Source organism: Ictalurus furcatus, chromosome 2 (genome assembly GCF_023375685.1).
Source record: "Ictalurus furcatus strain D&B chromosome 2, Billie_1.0, whole genome shotgun sequence".
NCBI lineage: Eukaryota > Metazoa > Chordata > Actinopteri > Siluriformes > Ictaluridae > Ictalurus > Ictalurus furcatus.
Genome location: NC_071256.1, coordinates 7063859 through 7081279, shown reverse-complemented (window position 1 = coordinate 7081279; position 17421 = coordinate 7063859). Strand labels below are relative to the sequence as shown.

General features: G+C 40.0%; 2 protein-coding genes across 5 annotated transcripts in view; one reads left to right on the top strand and one right to left on the bottom strand.

Moving 5' to 3' along the window:
- The window catches only part of arhgap39 (Rho GTPase activating protein 39), a 44902-nt gene extending 34957 nt beyond the window's left edge, over window positions 1-9945 (bottom strand). For all 4 annotated transcript variants that reach the window (XR_008388171.1, XR_008388172.1, XM_053645875.1 and 1 more), the window contains exon 1: window positions 9441-9945. Coding sequence is in view for 2 of the 4 variants with exons in the window: in XM_053645875.1 (XP_053501850.1) it covers window positions 9441-9451 (11 nt within the window). In the remaining 2 variants the exon portion in view is untranslated. The remainder of the gene's footprint in view (window positions 1-9440) is intronic.
- Window positions 9946-13087: 3142 nt separating this feature from the next.
- Window positions 13088-16728, top strand: c2h8orf82 (chromosome 2 C8orf82 homolog). Its single transcript, XM_053645947.1, has 3 exons — window positions 13088-13335; window positions 13445-13493; window positions 15059-16728. Exons 1-3 carry the CDS (start codon window positions 13186-13188, stop codon window positions 15499-15501), a joined length of 642 nt encoding a protein of 213 aa, XP_053501922.1. The 5' UTR covers window positions 13088-13185; the 3' UTR covers window positions 15502-16728.
- The last annotated feature ends 693 nt before the right edge of the window (window positions 16729-17421 follow it).

The following is a 17421-nucleotide window of genomic DNA, read 5'->3' as shown; positions in this document are numbered from 1 at the left end:
TGCATAAATTTGCATGCATGAGATTAATATCGTGTCTGAATGCACAATGACTCCACAACACTTCTAATAGTGGTGAATAGTATTATTATTCTTGTTTTATGCCTAATCACATAACGTGGCAAAGGGACTACCAATGAAAATTCGCCTTCGGACTAACTTGGGTACGTTTACATTCATGAATGTTGATTAATGCACACTGTCCCTTTTGAAATAAATAAATAAATAAATAGAAAATAGTAGAAACACAAATACATTATATGCCCAAAAGTATGTAACACCTGACCACCACACACATATGTAGTTCCTCCTCAAACTACTGCCACAAAGTTCAAAGTACACAATTGTATGGAATGTCTTTGTATGCTGTAGCGTTACAATTTCACTTCAATGGAGCTGAAATGTCCAAATCTTTTCCAGCATGACAACAGCTCCATGAAGACATGGTTTCCCAAGATTGGAGTGGAAAAACTTAAGTGTCCTGCAAAGAGCCCTGACTGTACACCTTTGGGATGAACTGGAATGCCGACTGTACCCCAGACCTCCTCACCCGACATCACTCTCTTATAGCTGAATGAACACAAATCCCCACAGCCACACAGCCACTAGTGGAAAGCCTTCTCAGAACAATGGGGGGTTATGATAACAGGAAAGGAGGACTAAATCTGGAATGGGATGTTCAACAAGCAGATATGTTATGATCAGGTGTCCACAATCTTTTGGCAGTATCATGTATGTATAGTTAAGTAATATACAGTATGTTTTTGGCAATATTGTGTATATTATACTCAACTGCAACCTGTCAAAGGAAGCATGATCTCGTTCTTAAACAAAAAAATGGTGTAAAAGTGGGTTGCAATATGTTAAGTACTCGCTAATTAAACACTCTAATTAAAAAACAATTATGAGAATCAGTTATGATCATAGCCTCTGGCTGTTCCACAATCATCTTAATATAGGAGACTAGCACTAAGACATTTTACTCAACGGGAATCCATTATGAAAGACGTACTTCTGGGCTGCATTAATTCAATGATCCACTTGTTGTGAATTATTGAACTTGTGTTTTGTAATTCAGGGCAGTTTTGGCAAGATGATGGACATGATCGATGCCCAAATTATTTGGGACAGAGAGAATCTTCAACAAGCACTTAAAGTGCCTTGCCCAGAGTAGTGCAAAGCATGACTCACTGGCTAAGGAAAGACAGTAATACTGACGCTTTATGATCCTCCTGTGATGCTGCATTCTCGCAGTGGGGAGTGAAGCAAACGCCAGACATGGTTTCTTATCTCTCTGGGAATAAAAACGGAAACTTCTTGGTTGTAGGCTGGTTTTAAAGCTGCATTGGCAATACTGACACAGCTGATCGTATGGAGACCTAACTCTCTGCGTAGTGCATCCACCCGAGAGAGTGACTGGGCTATTCCACACAATGTTCCACTTTCGTTGGAGCTGTTATGTAAATGGTAAGTGGTCTGCACTTATATAGCGCTTTTATCCAAAGCGCTGTACACTGTGACTCATTCACCCATTCACACACACACTCACACCAGTGGTAGCAGAGCTGCCATGCAAGGTGCTAACTTGCCATCGGGAGCAATTGGGGTTCAGTGTCTTGCCCAAGGACACTTCGGTATGTGGAGTCACGTGGGCCGGGAATCGAACCGTCAACCCGATGATCAGTGGACAACCCGCTCTACCACCTGACCCACAGCCGCCCATTTTCATTCAAGAGCACATTGAAGCTGTGCTCTGATCATAGTGAACACTTACTGGCTGCAGAAATAGTAGTGCTGGCACTGAGAATAAAATATTTTGAATATAGTCTTGTATTTTGTATAAATGTACAATAAACCAAATATAACATTATTAAACCGATTAAACTTTAAAAAAAATAAAATAAAAAAACCTAATAATAATTTCAAGCTTGAAATAGTCTTGTTCTATAGGCAGGTGCTCATTTTAAGCATTTATTTCTAGAAAGAAGCAAAATAGCAAAATTACATTTTGATGTAATGAGAATATGAACATTTAAAGCTTGACATTAGTACAAATGACAAGAAATGGGTTTACTAATCTTATATTTGGTTTGTTGTGATCTTATCATAGGATATAATAAACATATTTGCCTATATTCAGCTGATATTTGTACTTGATATCATTTTTTTACAGCATGGACTGGTTATTTTCCCCACTCCCGCCCACTCACAAAGGAATTTTCCACTTCCACGAACACTCTTGACCAATCCCACCTACTCCTGCAGTATTTTATACCACCCACAATTTAAAGCACAATGACCCAGACCAGGATAAAGCATTTACCGTAGCATGTTAATCTTAATAAACGTATCACCCCTGTTGGGGAGGTGCATTCAGCAAGAATTGCCTGTTCCGCACAGAGAACCGGAGCTAGCATTACTATTCCTTATTGTGCTTACATTTTGCTCTCACTCTCCCACACAAATACAGTAGATCGATGTGCATGTAATGCCAGGAGGCCCTCATCCTAAATGAGTATGTTAATAAAGACATGAATCACCCCCCATCAGTGTATGACCTGTGACTCAGGCCAGCCGCCAATGAAACTCACCACACCAGATAGAGCCATCCTTTTGACAGTATCCTAGCAACCACGGTCTGTGCAAATCCATGACCCTCATATACCATGTCTAGCGCTACAAAAATGTTCACACACACACACGAATCCATGAACCCACAAACACACATATAGGCACAGAAAATTATGAGGATTTCATCTTTCTCTCAGTCTACATGTGCCTCCCCACCTCTACCTCTCTACCACTCTCTATTTCTCTTCCATGTCTTTCCTGCCCTCTCTACCCTCCCTATCTCATTTTCTCTCCTTCTCACTTTAGTCTAGCCATCAGTTTTCATCCCAGTGGTGCTGGCTTCAAACGGCGACTGAAACATTACTGGACCTGTATAGCGCCGAGTCTATGTGACAGGACTGCAAATGTAAGGAATTTAAAACATGAGGGTTTTTTATCTCTGGACAATCACCTGCTCTCACGTTATTTTTTCCTCTTATATTTATATCTTCTCTCTGGATCCTATTCCTACCAATTCCTACACTAAGCTATAGAACGGTAAAACAGAACGCTGTAGATTAGCATCTAGATTCCTGGTAATAACTAAGAAATAGAGTCTGTTGGATCTGGTTTGTTATATGTTACATAAAGTAAGTTCTGCAAGCCAGAAATCTACACACCCAGAATCCATGTATCATCCATTCAAACCAAGCATTCAAATCCTCTCAGCTTTTTCTCATTTTCCATTTCTCATTTTCTGTTCTGATCAGGAATACGAGAAATACGAAAAATGAAAATCTAAAAATCTAAAAACTCCACAAAGGTCAAAGCAGGGAGAGGTGTGAGGAAAATAGCGAAAAGACATTGGGGGAAAAAGGCTGTGTTTGGAATGACATACACTGATATATCTGCCAATCTGGATTAAATGGGTGTAGAGAAAAGTTTGGGCATGAACATCCATACATTTTTCAAAAGCCACAACTTGAGAAGGAAACGACAAGTGGATGACAACCTTCCAGAAATGGCAGGTTAATAAATTAGGTAAATTTGTTGAGCCCACAATATCATTGTGTTTAATCTAGGAAATTGGCCTCCACTTGTCTCTTCTTCCAGGTCAAATCTAAAATAGACTAATATTGTAAAACAGAAACTTCTGAGATTGTCTGATAAAGTAAAAGTAATTTTTTTTTGTAAATTCATAGCAAACGGGGAAAAATTGTACATTCAGAAAGCTAGTCATTTTTCATCCCCACCCCAAAACAACTGTGTATCGAACAAATGCTACATGGCTTAACCATCCTATTTAACCACAGGCATTTCTCAGTGCAAAATGAATTACATCTCTAGAAATATTTAAGTATTATTGACCTTCCTACTATTAAGCAATACACACCAATGTTCATACATTGCTACACTACTGAGCTAATGCACTCCATAACTGTATCTGTAATGACAGTCAAGACTTTGGAAAGTCACCAAAATCACTCTTTATAATTATTCTGTCATTCAGCCTTTACAAAGCGCCTTAAGCTATGTAAATTGTGTCACAGACTTAAAATCCTTGAAGTGTACAGTACTGCAAGCAGAAATCCATAGCTAAGGTTATCATGAGTTATTCCACGACTTAGATTCTGTTCTGCAGGAAACATTTTGTCAGTTCTAATATTAATTGTTGACAAGTTGTATAGTGTGTTTGTGTTACTGTATTTACAATATATTAGATTTAACAAGCAAAGTCACATTGAGTACACAGATATTAATTAATCTGAAAATGTTATTCTGAAAACTGTAATATTCTGATCAAACGGAACAGCAAACTATGCACGAGCTATTGTTACGAGGAAAAGACGAAAGAAACATAGTTTATCGTCAGCCGATGCGATGTTAAATAAGATTGTCAAACAATCATTTTGTTTATTAATACTAAAACAAAAGATTATGCGAAAGATATTAGTAAATAATTCTGTATAATCTCATTGGAGGAGGCCAACTAGAATCATAATTCTGCTCATATATTGTGTGAAACTACCCACTTCCCCTGTTTATCACATAGTCTTCAATGGGACGAAATAGGCTTGACTTACATAGGCTTGACTTACATAGTGATGCTTCTATGATTGGACCAAATCGGAAATCTCAGTTTAACTGAAACAAATAGCCAAGTTGAAATATCGGGAAACCGCAAAAAATGTGTCCTAAATCTATGCTGATGCACCTTAACAGACAGAATTAGATAACTAAGAACAATATGACAATAAAAGAAACACAAGACTAAACAATGTCGAGCATCATTTCTGAGAGGTACTCATTTTTAAACCCCCTGACTTGCAGTACATGTGATAATGCACATTAACTGTAAGGCATTTTTATGCATTGGAAATAGAGCTTGGTGCATGAAAGTTTGGCCAAAGGGCAAAGGGCTTTTACTGACACCAAGTCCTGTATGTCTTACAGTCTGGACCAAAACTGAACATCCATATACTATGACAAGGAAACTGGGATTTTCAGCCACAGTCTAGCATTTAAACTCTCTTTAAAGACTGACTCAGATTTCATTCACATTTTCCTGCAGACATTTTAGTGGCTGCCATGTTCCAGGACCTGTATCAAAACAGTCATTAGCCCTAGCCTTCTGAGACCTCAGTGTTAAAGTGTGTTAGGTTAACTGTCATTTCTTTCTAATGGTGAGGCCTAAATGACATTTGTTGCTGTAGTGTGTTATTTCTAAAGTAGCATTTCGGAATCCAGTTATTTAACGATACAGGTTGGCGTGATGTGTTTAAATATACAGTAAATGTGTTGAAGATTGCTCTAAGCGAAACGGATATCTGAACAGACAAACCTCCATTTTTTCACAGTGATAGCAAGTAGTCAGTTTAACGTTGAAGAAGATCAAATGTACGGGTCGATTTTATCTACTGTTTGATGAATGGTCATAGCTAGAATTGATTCAACAGGTCTAGCTGGACATAACGGCTCTGCCACTTGTCACTTATCCATAATCAGCTATCCTGTCATGTGATTAGATTAGCAATATGGCCCAGGTAGGCTACATTAGCTGTGTTTCCAACCAAGTTGCGAATTTAACTTACGTGAAAAATTGGAATATCACCAAAAAAATATATACCAATTGGAATATCTACCAAAAAAATTGGTAGAATAAAACCCTCCACACCTTATGGCCTTATGGTAGAGTATGGTATGGTATAGTACAGTATGATATGGAATGGTATGGTGTGGTATGGTACAGTATGATGTGGTATGGTATGGTGTGGTATTGTACAGGATATGATATGATATGGTACGCTATGGTATGATATGGTATGGTGTGGTGTGGTATGGTACGCTATGGTATGATATGGTATGGTGTGGTGTTTTATGATATGGTATGGTGTGATGTGGTATGGTACGCTATGGTATGATATGGTATGGTGTGGTGTTTTATGAAATGGTATGGTGTGATGTGGTATGGTACGCTATGGTATGATATGGTATGGTGTGGTGTTTTATGATATGTTATGGTGTGATGTGGTATGGTACGCTATGGTATGGTATGGTGTGGCGTGGTATGGTATGATATGGTATGGTGTGGTATGATATGGTATGGTGTGGTGTGGTATGGTATGTTATGGTATGGTGTGGTATGGTATGGTGTGGCGTAGTATGGTATGATATGGTATGATATGGTATGGTGTGGTATGATATGGTATGGTGTGGTATGGTGTGGCGTGGTATGGTATGATATGGTATGGTGTGGTATGATATGGTATGGTGTGGTGTGGTATGGTATGTTATGGTATGGTGTGGTATGATATGGTATGGTATGGTGTGGTATGGTGTGGCGTGGTATGGTATGATATGGTATGATATGGTACGGTGTGGTATGATATGGTATGGTGTGGTGTGGTATGGTATGGTATGATATTATATGATATGGTATGGTGTGGTGTGGTATGGTATGGTGTGGTATGATGTGGTGTGGTGTGGTGTGGTATGGTGTGATATGGTATGGTGTGGTGTGGTGTGGTATGATATGGTATGGTACGGTATGATATGGTATGGTATGGTGTGGTATGATGTGGTGTGGTGTGGTGTGGTATGGTGTGATATGGTATGGTAGGGTATGGTATTATATGATATGATATGATATGATATGATATGGTGTGGTATGATGTGGTATGGTATGGTGTGGTATGGTATGATATGTTATGGTGTGGTATGGTATGATATGGTATAGTATGGTATGGTGTGATATGGTACGCTATGGTATGATATGGTATGGTGTGGTATGGTGGGGTATGATGTGGTGTGGTGTGATATTGTATGGTATGATACGGTATGGTGTGATATGGTACGGTGTGGTGTGGTATGGTATGGTATGATATTATATGATATGATATGATATGGTATGGTGTGGTGTGGTATGGTATGGTGTGACATGGTATGGTGTGGTGTGGTGTGGTATGGTATGGTGTGGTGTGGTGTGGTATGGTGTGATATGGTATGGTGTGATATGGTATGGTGTGGTGTGGTGTGGTATGGTATGGTATGATATGGTACGGTGTGGTATGATATGGTATGGTGTGGTGTGGTATGGTATGGTATGATATTATATGATATGGTATGGTGTGGTGTGGTATGGTATGGTGTGGTATGATGTGGTGTGGTGTGGTGTGGTATGGTGTGATATGGTATGGTAGGGTATGGTATTATATGATATGATATGATATGATATGATATGATATGGTGTGGTATGATGTGGTATGGTATGGTGTGGTATGGTATGATATGTTATGGTGTGGTATGGTATGATATGGTATAGTATGGTATGGTGTGATATGGTACGCTATGGTATGATATGGTATGGTGTGGTATGGTGGGGTATGATGTGGTGTGGTGTGATATTGTATGGTATGATACGGTATGGTGTGATATGGTACGGTGTGGTGTGGTATGGTATGGTATGATATTATATGATATGATATGATATGGTATGGTGTGGTGTGGTATGGTATGGTGTGACATGGTATGGTGTGGTGTGGTGTGGTGTGGTATGGTGTGATATGGTATGGTGTGATATGGTATGGTGTGGTGTGGTGTGGTATGGTATGGTATGATATGGTACGGTGTGGTATGATATGGTATGGTGTGGTGTGGTATGGTATGGTATGATATTATATGATATGGTATGGTGTGGTGTGGTATGGTATGGTGTGGTATGATGTGGTGTGGTGTGGTGTGGTATGGTGTGATATGGTATGGTAGGGTATGGTATTATATGATATGATATGATATGATATGATATGGTGTGGTATGATGTGGTATGGTATGGTGTGGTATGGTATGATATGTTATGGTGTGGTATGGTATGATATGGTATAGTATGGTATGGTGTGATATGGTACGCTATGGTATGATATGGTATGGTGTGGTATGGTGGGGTATGATGTGGTGTGGTGTGATATTGTATGGTATGATACGGTATGGTGTGATATGGTACGGTGTGGTGTGGTATGGTATGGTATGATATTATATGATATGATATGATATGGTATGGTGTGGTGTGGTATGGTATGGTGTGGTGTGGTGTGGTATGGTGTGATATGGTATGGTGTGACATGGTATGGTGTGGTGTGGTGTGGTATGGTATGGTGTGGTGTGGTGTGGTATGGTGTGATATGGTATGGTGTGATATGGTATGGTGTGGTGTGGTGTGGTATGGTATGGTGTGGTATTATATGATATAATATGATATGATACGATATGGTGTGGTGTGGTATGATATGATATGGTGTAGTGTGGTATGATATGATATGGTGTGGTATGATGTGGTATGATACAGTGACACACAGCATATGTGGACACAGCTGCTCCAATCCATACACAGACACCCAAGGTCTGCTCAACTTCAGCAGATCTTAGCCACCCATTGACATGATTGCAGTGCAGTATATGAGCCTTCCATAGCCTATATATTGTCTCTTGTCTGTAGCAGTAAAACAGTGACCCAAGGCCAAGAGTAATTCATACTCACCAACAAAGTAAAGAAGGAAACAAGAAAGGAAAAGGAAGTAAGGAAGGAAGGAAGGAAGGTGCAGCTCTCTTAATTAATGCTATGCAATTGACATTATCTCTAGATGATCACAATGAATACATAAAAAACGACAGCTCTGCCTGGTGACTGACCAGTCCAGCCAGTTTAAACCATTTTAGATTTCCGATCAAACATAAATAGCACTGAAATCCCTGGAGACGCTGATTATATGATTACATGACTGTAGGCTACGATTGATTGCATGATGGCGTGCCGCAGGTTGTCTCCATCTCCACCGGAGGAAGCGCGTGCTCGCGCTGAATCTGCTGCTGCCCTGTCCATGTCTCTGTCCCTGTCTCTCTCTCTCCCGCGCGCGCGCGCGCCCTGTGAGTCGGTAAAACGCTCAAATGCCATAAATTGAGGCCACGTTTTGACCATTATCATCATCCAATGAACAATGAAACTCATGTGCGGATATCCTTGAGCTGTGGCTATGGGTGTGGAGGATGCCCATCGAGAGAGAGAGAGAGAGAGAGAGAGATACCAGCATGATGTTTATAACGAACGGTTGCGTGATGTGCGGTGCGATGGTCTGATCCCCACCCACCGCGTTAACTTAATACTGCCCTCAGATATGATGAGGATGACACCGCTGCGGTGGAGAGGCGTCTCATCCAGGGTGTAGGCTAATACCGGTGCACTGCGACCCTCAGTGAGATGAAGATGGATAGATGGATGGATGAATATGACACTGCTAGACAACGACAGAAGCACCCTTATCGCAGTCCTTATCCCCGCTTCCAAAATCCCTGTCATTAACCTGCACGAGCGGGTGCAGAATGCGGCATTATTTATTTACCTTTCCGCCATGGTCCCCTTCCTTTTTCCTTTCGCCTGTTATAATCCCGAGAAGGTAATCCACAGATCGTCAGTCATGGTGCTATAGGGGGCTCCGTCACCGCAGTACAGATATCTGGAGCACGCGCTGTATCTCGCCCCGCGTCTCCGTCACCACCGACAACCTGACGTCATCTTGCGCTCTTGTGGATGGTGGATGGTCGGCGGGTTGCCATGGCATCAGTGCAACGCCGACCTTTATGCACAAATGTTTATTAGTAATAGTTGTTTTGTTTTTTGTTGTTGTTGTTGTTGTTGTTTTTGTAGATTTGTAGTCTGAGGATTTTATTTAAAGTTACAACAGTCATTTAAATAAAGTTCTTACTAGTACAAATAACATGGAACAATATGTATAAATAAATAAATAAATAAATAAATTTAAAAAAAAAAGAGAACAAAATCACCATTGAAGCCATGAGTCCAGCACAAGTGTACTTTTCTAGGAGAAAACCTGTCTGGAAAACTGTGCTCTGGTCCCCAGTGCTTGTTTGTGCAGATTTGGAATTTGATGATTGGTGTAATTTGTTATTATTTTTGTTTAAAGATCTTTTTTTGCAATTTAGTACTGAGATATTTACATTTTTACATTTAAATGACAGTTTACACTGATCATCCTGTTCAAATGTTTACCCCCCCAGCCCCAGCCCCACCCTCTTAATGTATCCTGTTGCCTTCTTGAGAATCAGTGAATGTTGGCACCTTTTGTAACAGTTGTGTACGAGTCCCTCAGTCGTCCCCAGTGTGATGAAGTGAAATGTGCAGAACTTGGAGGATTTTTTTCTGACGAACAAGGGACTCATGAACAACTCTCACAAAACATAAAAGCAGTCGTTGATCATCCAGGTAACAACACACGGTATTAAAAATCAAGCGTGTGTAAACTTTTGAACTGGTTCATTTGTGTAAATTCAGTTAGTATTGTGTCTTGTGGACTATATGTACACATCTGTGATGTGAAATAGCTTATTCAGGGAAGGACTAAATAAATAAATAAAAATGCTGTTTTTATGATCCCTCTTATTATTAAATAAGAGTTATAACTCGGCTTTTGAGAAGTTGGATGTCTGAGTGCACTTGAAAGTGATGCCATGGCAGATTTTGCTAATGCTAACTCTAGTTAGCATGCTAATTCTGGTGAAACCGCCATAGGTTCTGGGGTGGAGGTTTGCGTACATGCATAGGAATCGGCTCCGGGTTCAAGGAGTAAAAAAAAAAAAAAAAATTTATAAAAAAAAATTAAACAAAATAATTCAAATCTTAATCAACACCAGCTTTTTAACTGAGGGCTAATTTTGCCAAATCTTATCTAACACACCTTTAAGGCTACTGTAGGAAATATTATTAAACCACAGCCAATATGAGGGTGATTTCAGGTAGACATCAGGTAAACTGGAACAGTGGGCTTCAGTGAGGTTGAGGTCACTCGAGTTCTTCCACACCAACCATATATAGGCTACATAAGATGTACTACTATATATAAAATAAACATAACATTTGTTCAAATTATGTACACCTGTTTATAACTTAATAAACACATTACAGTGGCTTAGAGGTTAGCACGCTTGCCTCGTGCCTCCGGGGTTGGGGGTTCGATTCCCGCCTCTGCTCTTTGTGGGTGGAGTTTGCTTGTTCTCCCTGTGCTTCAGGGGTGTCCTCCTGGTACTCCGGTTTCCTCCCAAAGACGTGTGTCGTATGCTGATTTGGCATTTCCAAATTGTCCGTCGTGTGAATGCGAGTACAGTTGTACCATCCAGTGTGTACCCTGCCTCATGGCCTGAGTTCCCTGGGATAGGCTTCAGGTTCCCCTCCAACCCTGTGTAGGATAAGTGGGATGGAAACAGATGGATGGATGGATGGATTTTCAAGATGTCCTAATTTACCAACATTTCAGACGAGCATGGCTCAGGTTGATTTGGACAGTTTTAAAATACAATAAGTGAAATGAGGAAAAGTGATATGATGTAATGGATGCATGAAACACCCCACAACTAGAGCTTGGTATCATTTAATAAGATACTGATATGAAAACTGAATTTTTTTTCTTGATTGTTTGAATTATGGAATAAACAAAACACTGAAATTAAACATGTGACAACATTTTGCATTTAAAACTGTATCAATTCTACAAGGTGGACTCATGCAGTTTTTTGCCGTTTTGGCTTATAAAAACATCATACAGTCCCTCCAGGGTTTTGCGACTGCAGAAATGAACACAAAAATACCTGTCCTTCACATCCATATGTGGTTCTTCCCCAAACTGCTGCCACAAAGTTGGAAGCACACGATTGTATAGGATGTCTTTGTACACTGTAGTATTACAATTTCCCTCCACTGGAACTAAGACGCCCAAAGCTGTTCCAAAGACATGGTGTGTTAAGACTGGTGTGGAAGAACTTGTGTGTTCTGCACAGAGCCCTGACCTCAACCCAACTGAACACCTATGGGATGAACTGGAACCCTGACTGTACCCCAGGCCTCCTTGCCTGACATCACTAACGCTCTTGTAGCTGAATTACAGTTATAGTTATATAGCACTTTTCTAGACACTCAAAGTGCTTTATATAGTATTGTGGGGGTGAAATCTCCTCAGCCACCACTAGTGTGTAGCATCCACCTGAATGATGCGACTGCAGCCATAGTGTGCCAGAACACCCACCACACACCAGCTATTGGTGGAGAGGAGAGTGATGTAGCCAATTCAGGGATGGAGATTATTAGGGTGCCACAATAGAGAAGGGCCAATGGAGGAATTTTGCTAGGACACCAGGGTTATACCCCTACTCTTTTAAGAGAAGGGTCCTGGGATTTTTAATGGCCACAGAGAGTCAGGACCTCCATTTAAGGTCTCATCCAAAGGATGGTGCTGTTTTTACAATATAGCATCCCCATCACTATACTGGCACATTAAATCCCACACAGACCACAGGGTGAGCTCCCCCACCTCACTAATACCACTTCCAACAGCAACCTTAGTTTTCCCCCGGAGGTCTCCCATCCAGGTACTGGCCAGGCTCAGCCCTACTTAGCTTTAGTAGGAAACCAGGCAAGAACTGCACGGTGATATGAACACAAAACCCTACAGCCACACTCCAAAACCTAGTAGAAAGCCTTCCCAGAAGACTGCAGGCAAAGGGAGGTGACTACATCTGAAATGGGATATTCAATAAACACATATGATTGTTCTCTTCAGGTGTCCACAAACTTTTGTTCATATAGTGTATCTTAATTCACCCTATAGTTTAGATTCCCTATTGTGTCTAGGCTACATTCCCAAAGCATTGTCATGTCGCATTTAAACCTTCTGCAAAAAAAACAATCGCCTTGTTCAACCCTACAGAAGACCTGTTAGCTGACTGTAAAGAAGCAGACAGCGCCATCTAGTGTTACGATAGTTTAATGAAGTTACTGAACATGAGCGATATTGAATTATGCTAGATAAATGAACCCCTTTTCACCAAAAGGCACCAAGCACAATATTTATAATTAGAACATCACTTATGAGATGTGCGTCGACATATTGTGCAATGTACCCTGAACTAACTAATGCGGAACTAATGCGCAGCTTCTTCAGGTTCCGCCGGACTTTTTATTCAAGTCGGACCGCGCCGCTTTAAAAAACATTCCCCAATTTTGTTATTTTGTCGCGTCTATGTCGCATGCGTAGAGAGCCGGTTATAATTATCAAAACTAAGCTTTAAACCACGGGTATGATTATAACCCGGGTATGTGTTTGGAGAAGCACGATGCGGGACAAGACACCGGCCGTGTTTTGGAGAGGACATGGCACGTACACACAGGGTCAGAGTCCTGAGCCGCGTATTCGTGAATACTTCTACTATCTTGATCATCAAGGCCAGGTATACAGCCTGTACGGCGCATGTAGTCTTCCCCTGAATAGAATATGGTCTTGTTCAGGTCACAAATAAATACTTACAACTTTAAAATACCCTTGTATCCTATCACTAGCTTTTCCTGGATGATACCAAGGTGAAGAATTTTGTCACCTGTTTTAAAGGTATGTGAGTCTCTGACTTAACAGGTCCACTCAGATCACTTTATCCATCCATCCATCCATCCATCCATCTTCTATACCGCTTATCCTTCCTTCAGGGTCACGGGGAAACCTGGAGCCTATCCCAGGGAGCATCGGGCACAAGGCGGGGTACACCCTGGACAGGGTGCCAATTCAGATCACTTTATAGTGTATTTAAAGGTGCAGTAGTTTTTTTAAAAAAAAAACTATATTAAAAAAAATATATCTTATTAGTACAAATAACGTGGAAAAACATATAGAACATGATAACAAAATTTTTTAAGTATATTACGTGGCTGAAAAAATCCCGTTTGGAAAACTGTCCGGTCCGGAAGGCTTGTTAGTGTTTTGATAGGTCTCTTGTCAGTCATGTTATAGACACCGCCCCCAACGTCCAGTCACTCCGCCCCCCATTTCATCACAGTTTATCAACGAGCGAAAACAACACCTCGAACAACATTAGCAAGACATTTCGCATGTTTATAGAGTTCTAACTCTGCTTTTGAGCAGTTAAATCTCCGAACGCGCTTGAAAGTGATGTCATGGCAGTCCTAGCTAATGCCGACTCTAGTGAGCATGGTCATTTTTAAAGTTTGTGTACATGCAATTGGAAAACTGAATAAAAACGCAAGCGTTCGAACAGCCAAAGACATATTTACGACCCAGGCTTGCTGATATGATGTCGCTCACTCAACAACGGCAACTTCGGTACAGCAAGCTGAAGTGCAGAATGATGTCATCAAAATTGTTGATCCGTATCGGTGGTAGAGAGAGACTGTAAATTCTGAATGCATATATCTTCTAAATGCGAAATTTTGTCGTTTTGGAGCAACACTAGCTTATAGATAACGTGTTGAGGCTAAAAGCCGCAAAACTTTCATTTCATGGTTACCTTTAAATACCTTTAAATAGAGTTAGCTTATGATTTACAGTATATACAACTCTTTTGTGTGTATGATTCACATGCCATCTTTTAATTACATGACTCGGCAAACATTTGCTCGCACCTACTCCTCTTTACATGTTATAATAATAAAGACAAGCGAACGTTTGTTATATTTGAGATTCTTATGTTTTAGTAACTGCCCTTTGCCTTGATGACATCTTCACACACGTTTGGCATTCTTTCAGCCAGCTTCATGAAGAAACCATTTGAGCTGCTTGTTCAACAGTCTTGGTGTCAATTCCCCACACGAGCTCTTTTTTTTTTTTTTAATTTCCTGTTTGGTTCAAATAGAACCAAGCAATTTTGATTGGGTTTAGGTGGGGTGAAAGTAAAGGCCATTTAAAGCAACTTCACTACTGTTTATATATGTATATGTGTTTGGGAACAAATTCTAAGCACTTAAGCTCAAGCCATTAGAAGAAAATGTCTTCAAGATCAAACGGTATATGAATATTGATAATAATAATAGATATAGACATGTTGGATAGGCAACAGGAAGTAGAGTTGGAAATTGTCATTGAAAGTGTACACTCGATACTTGTGTTGGTTTGTGTGTATCATTGAAATCTGTAATTTTCCTCTCCTCTGTTACTCCCTCCAGATCAGCAGTTTCTGGTTTTCTTTTTTAAGCATTTGAAAATCAATCGAAGCGACCGCTACCAGCAGCACTTCCCCTTCCTTTCGTTGTGTGGACGTGAGAGGAACTTCCTACGTTGTGATGATCAGCCAATCGTATTTACTCATTTGTTGTCTGAGACGGGGCAAGGGGCACATCTGTCCTATTGTGGAGGTGGGACTAAACTGACCTTTCCTTTCCAACCTCATTCCTTGTTCATGCATCCAGACAGTGGCAGAGTGTACCATCCTGCTCCTGAGCTCACAGGGGGTGTTGGATTGGTACGTTCTGCACTGGCCATTGAGTTCAGCTCTCACTTTCACTACTCTTCAGGTCAAGACAGTTCTGCCCAACCTACTCATTTCCTGTGGGCTGGGCAGCATTATAAACTGACTAATGAGCTTTTAAGGCATTTCGCAGTGAAATAGAAAGCATTGTCTCATTTATTTGCTATAACTCCCAATACTTATTACGAAATACGCTTAAGAAACCATCATATCACCATTTTTGCCAGAATGCTTACTGTAAATAAAACTCTTAAGACATGTGTTATGAATATGTATATATGTATGCACATATTTGATCATTAAAAGGTTTTGATCATAGGTTTTTCAATGTATCATTTATATCATGTACAGTGTAAGAAACCCTTTACATTTCTCAGGCTTTATTTGCACCAAAGAATGTTAAAGGATAGAGTATTATTTTATTTTGTATAGTAAAACAAACTAAATTGCATTAGTTGAAGAAACAAGGTGTTTTAAACATAAGCTACTTGGTTACACTTTCAATAACAGATTTAGGATGAATTCAGACATTTAATTATACTATAAAAAATATAGGTCTATACGAAATAAATACATAAAAGCACACGGTATATTCCTTATACATGATCATAACACTCGTATGTGCTTGTTGAACCCTTTGCTGTTATAATAACCTCCATTCTTCAGGGAAAGCTTTCCACTGTGGCCATTTGTGTTGTCATAAGAGTGACATTAGTGCGGTCAGGCATGTCACCATATGTCCTCATACTTTTGGCCATCCATCCATGTTCTATACTGCTTATCCTACACAAGGCGGGGGACACCCTGGACAAGGTGTCAACACATCACAGGGCACAATTGTGCACACATTCACACACTAAGGACAATTCGGAAATGCCAATCAGCCTACAACGCATGTCCTTGGACTGGGGGAGGAGCATGGGGATGACATGCAAGCACCGCGCACACAGGGCGGAGGTGGGAATTGCTGTAGAGTGAAGATGGAGAAGAAGAAGAAGCACACTCTAGATGTACTGATCTCAAGGCTTAGTTGAAAATGGATCCCTATCCCCCATATAGCAGATTTTATGGAGAAAATAAAAGAACTAGTCCATGCATGCAAAAAGTTGTACCTTAAATATTAATGGTTACTGTGCCTCAGCTTCTCTTAGTGTAGGCACCCTATCTAGTGCACTGTGTGTCAAACTGGGCAAAAAAATGTTCCTAGGGAAAGGAACTAGGGGGACTAGGGCGACAGGCTTTTAATATTGCGTACTACTGTAGTGCATTAACCATTTTAGCACAAAGGAGCAGTCTAGAAAATTCCACAGAAACCCCAACGTTTGCAGTTTCATTAGATAGAATAAACCTTAAAACCCAAACTCTGTGTTAAAGTATAAGCATATGTAGTGAGTGTATTTACTTTCAGCTCTTCGGCGTGTTTTCTCGCCATCTCGGCCAGCATCTTCTGGTGAAAGACCTTCAGGCACCCTTTCTCAGCAGTCAGCTCCAACAGTGATTGATTATATATATATATATATATACACACACACACACACAAATATATATACATATATACACTGCCCATCAAAATATTTTTCTTCTCACATTTTAGAATAATAATAATAGTCATCCAAACTCTGGGATAACACAGATGGAACTATGGGAATTATGTTGTGCTAAAAAATACAAAATAAAATCAAAATAATTTAGTATTTTAGCATCTTCAAAGTAGACCCCCTTTTTGCCAAGAATTTCCAGAATTTTTTTTTATTCTTGGCATTTTCTCAACCGATTTCTTGAGCAATTTCCCTGAGATGCTTTTTAAACAGTATTAAAGGAGTTCCCACCTACGCTGGACTCTTATTGGCTGTTTTTCAGAATATTTAGCTCCAAGTCATCTGTTTAAAAAAAGATTTTTTGTAAATAAAATGTTAGTTTTCTAATGAAAGAAAGGAATATGTCTGCACGATTATATTTTTGTCTACAACACAGATTTCACATGTTTAATCATACACCTTCAGATCAAAAGGGTTTTAAGATCATGAGAAACATTTCAGTCGAGCGTCTCTGAACGTTTGA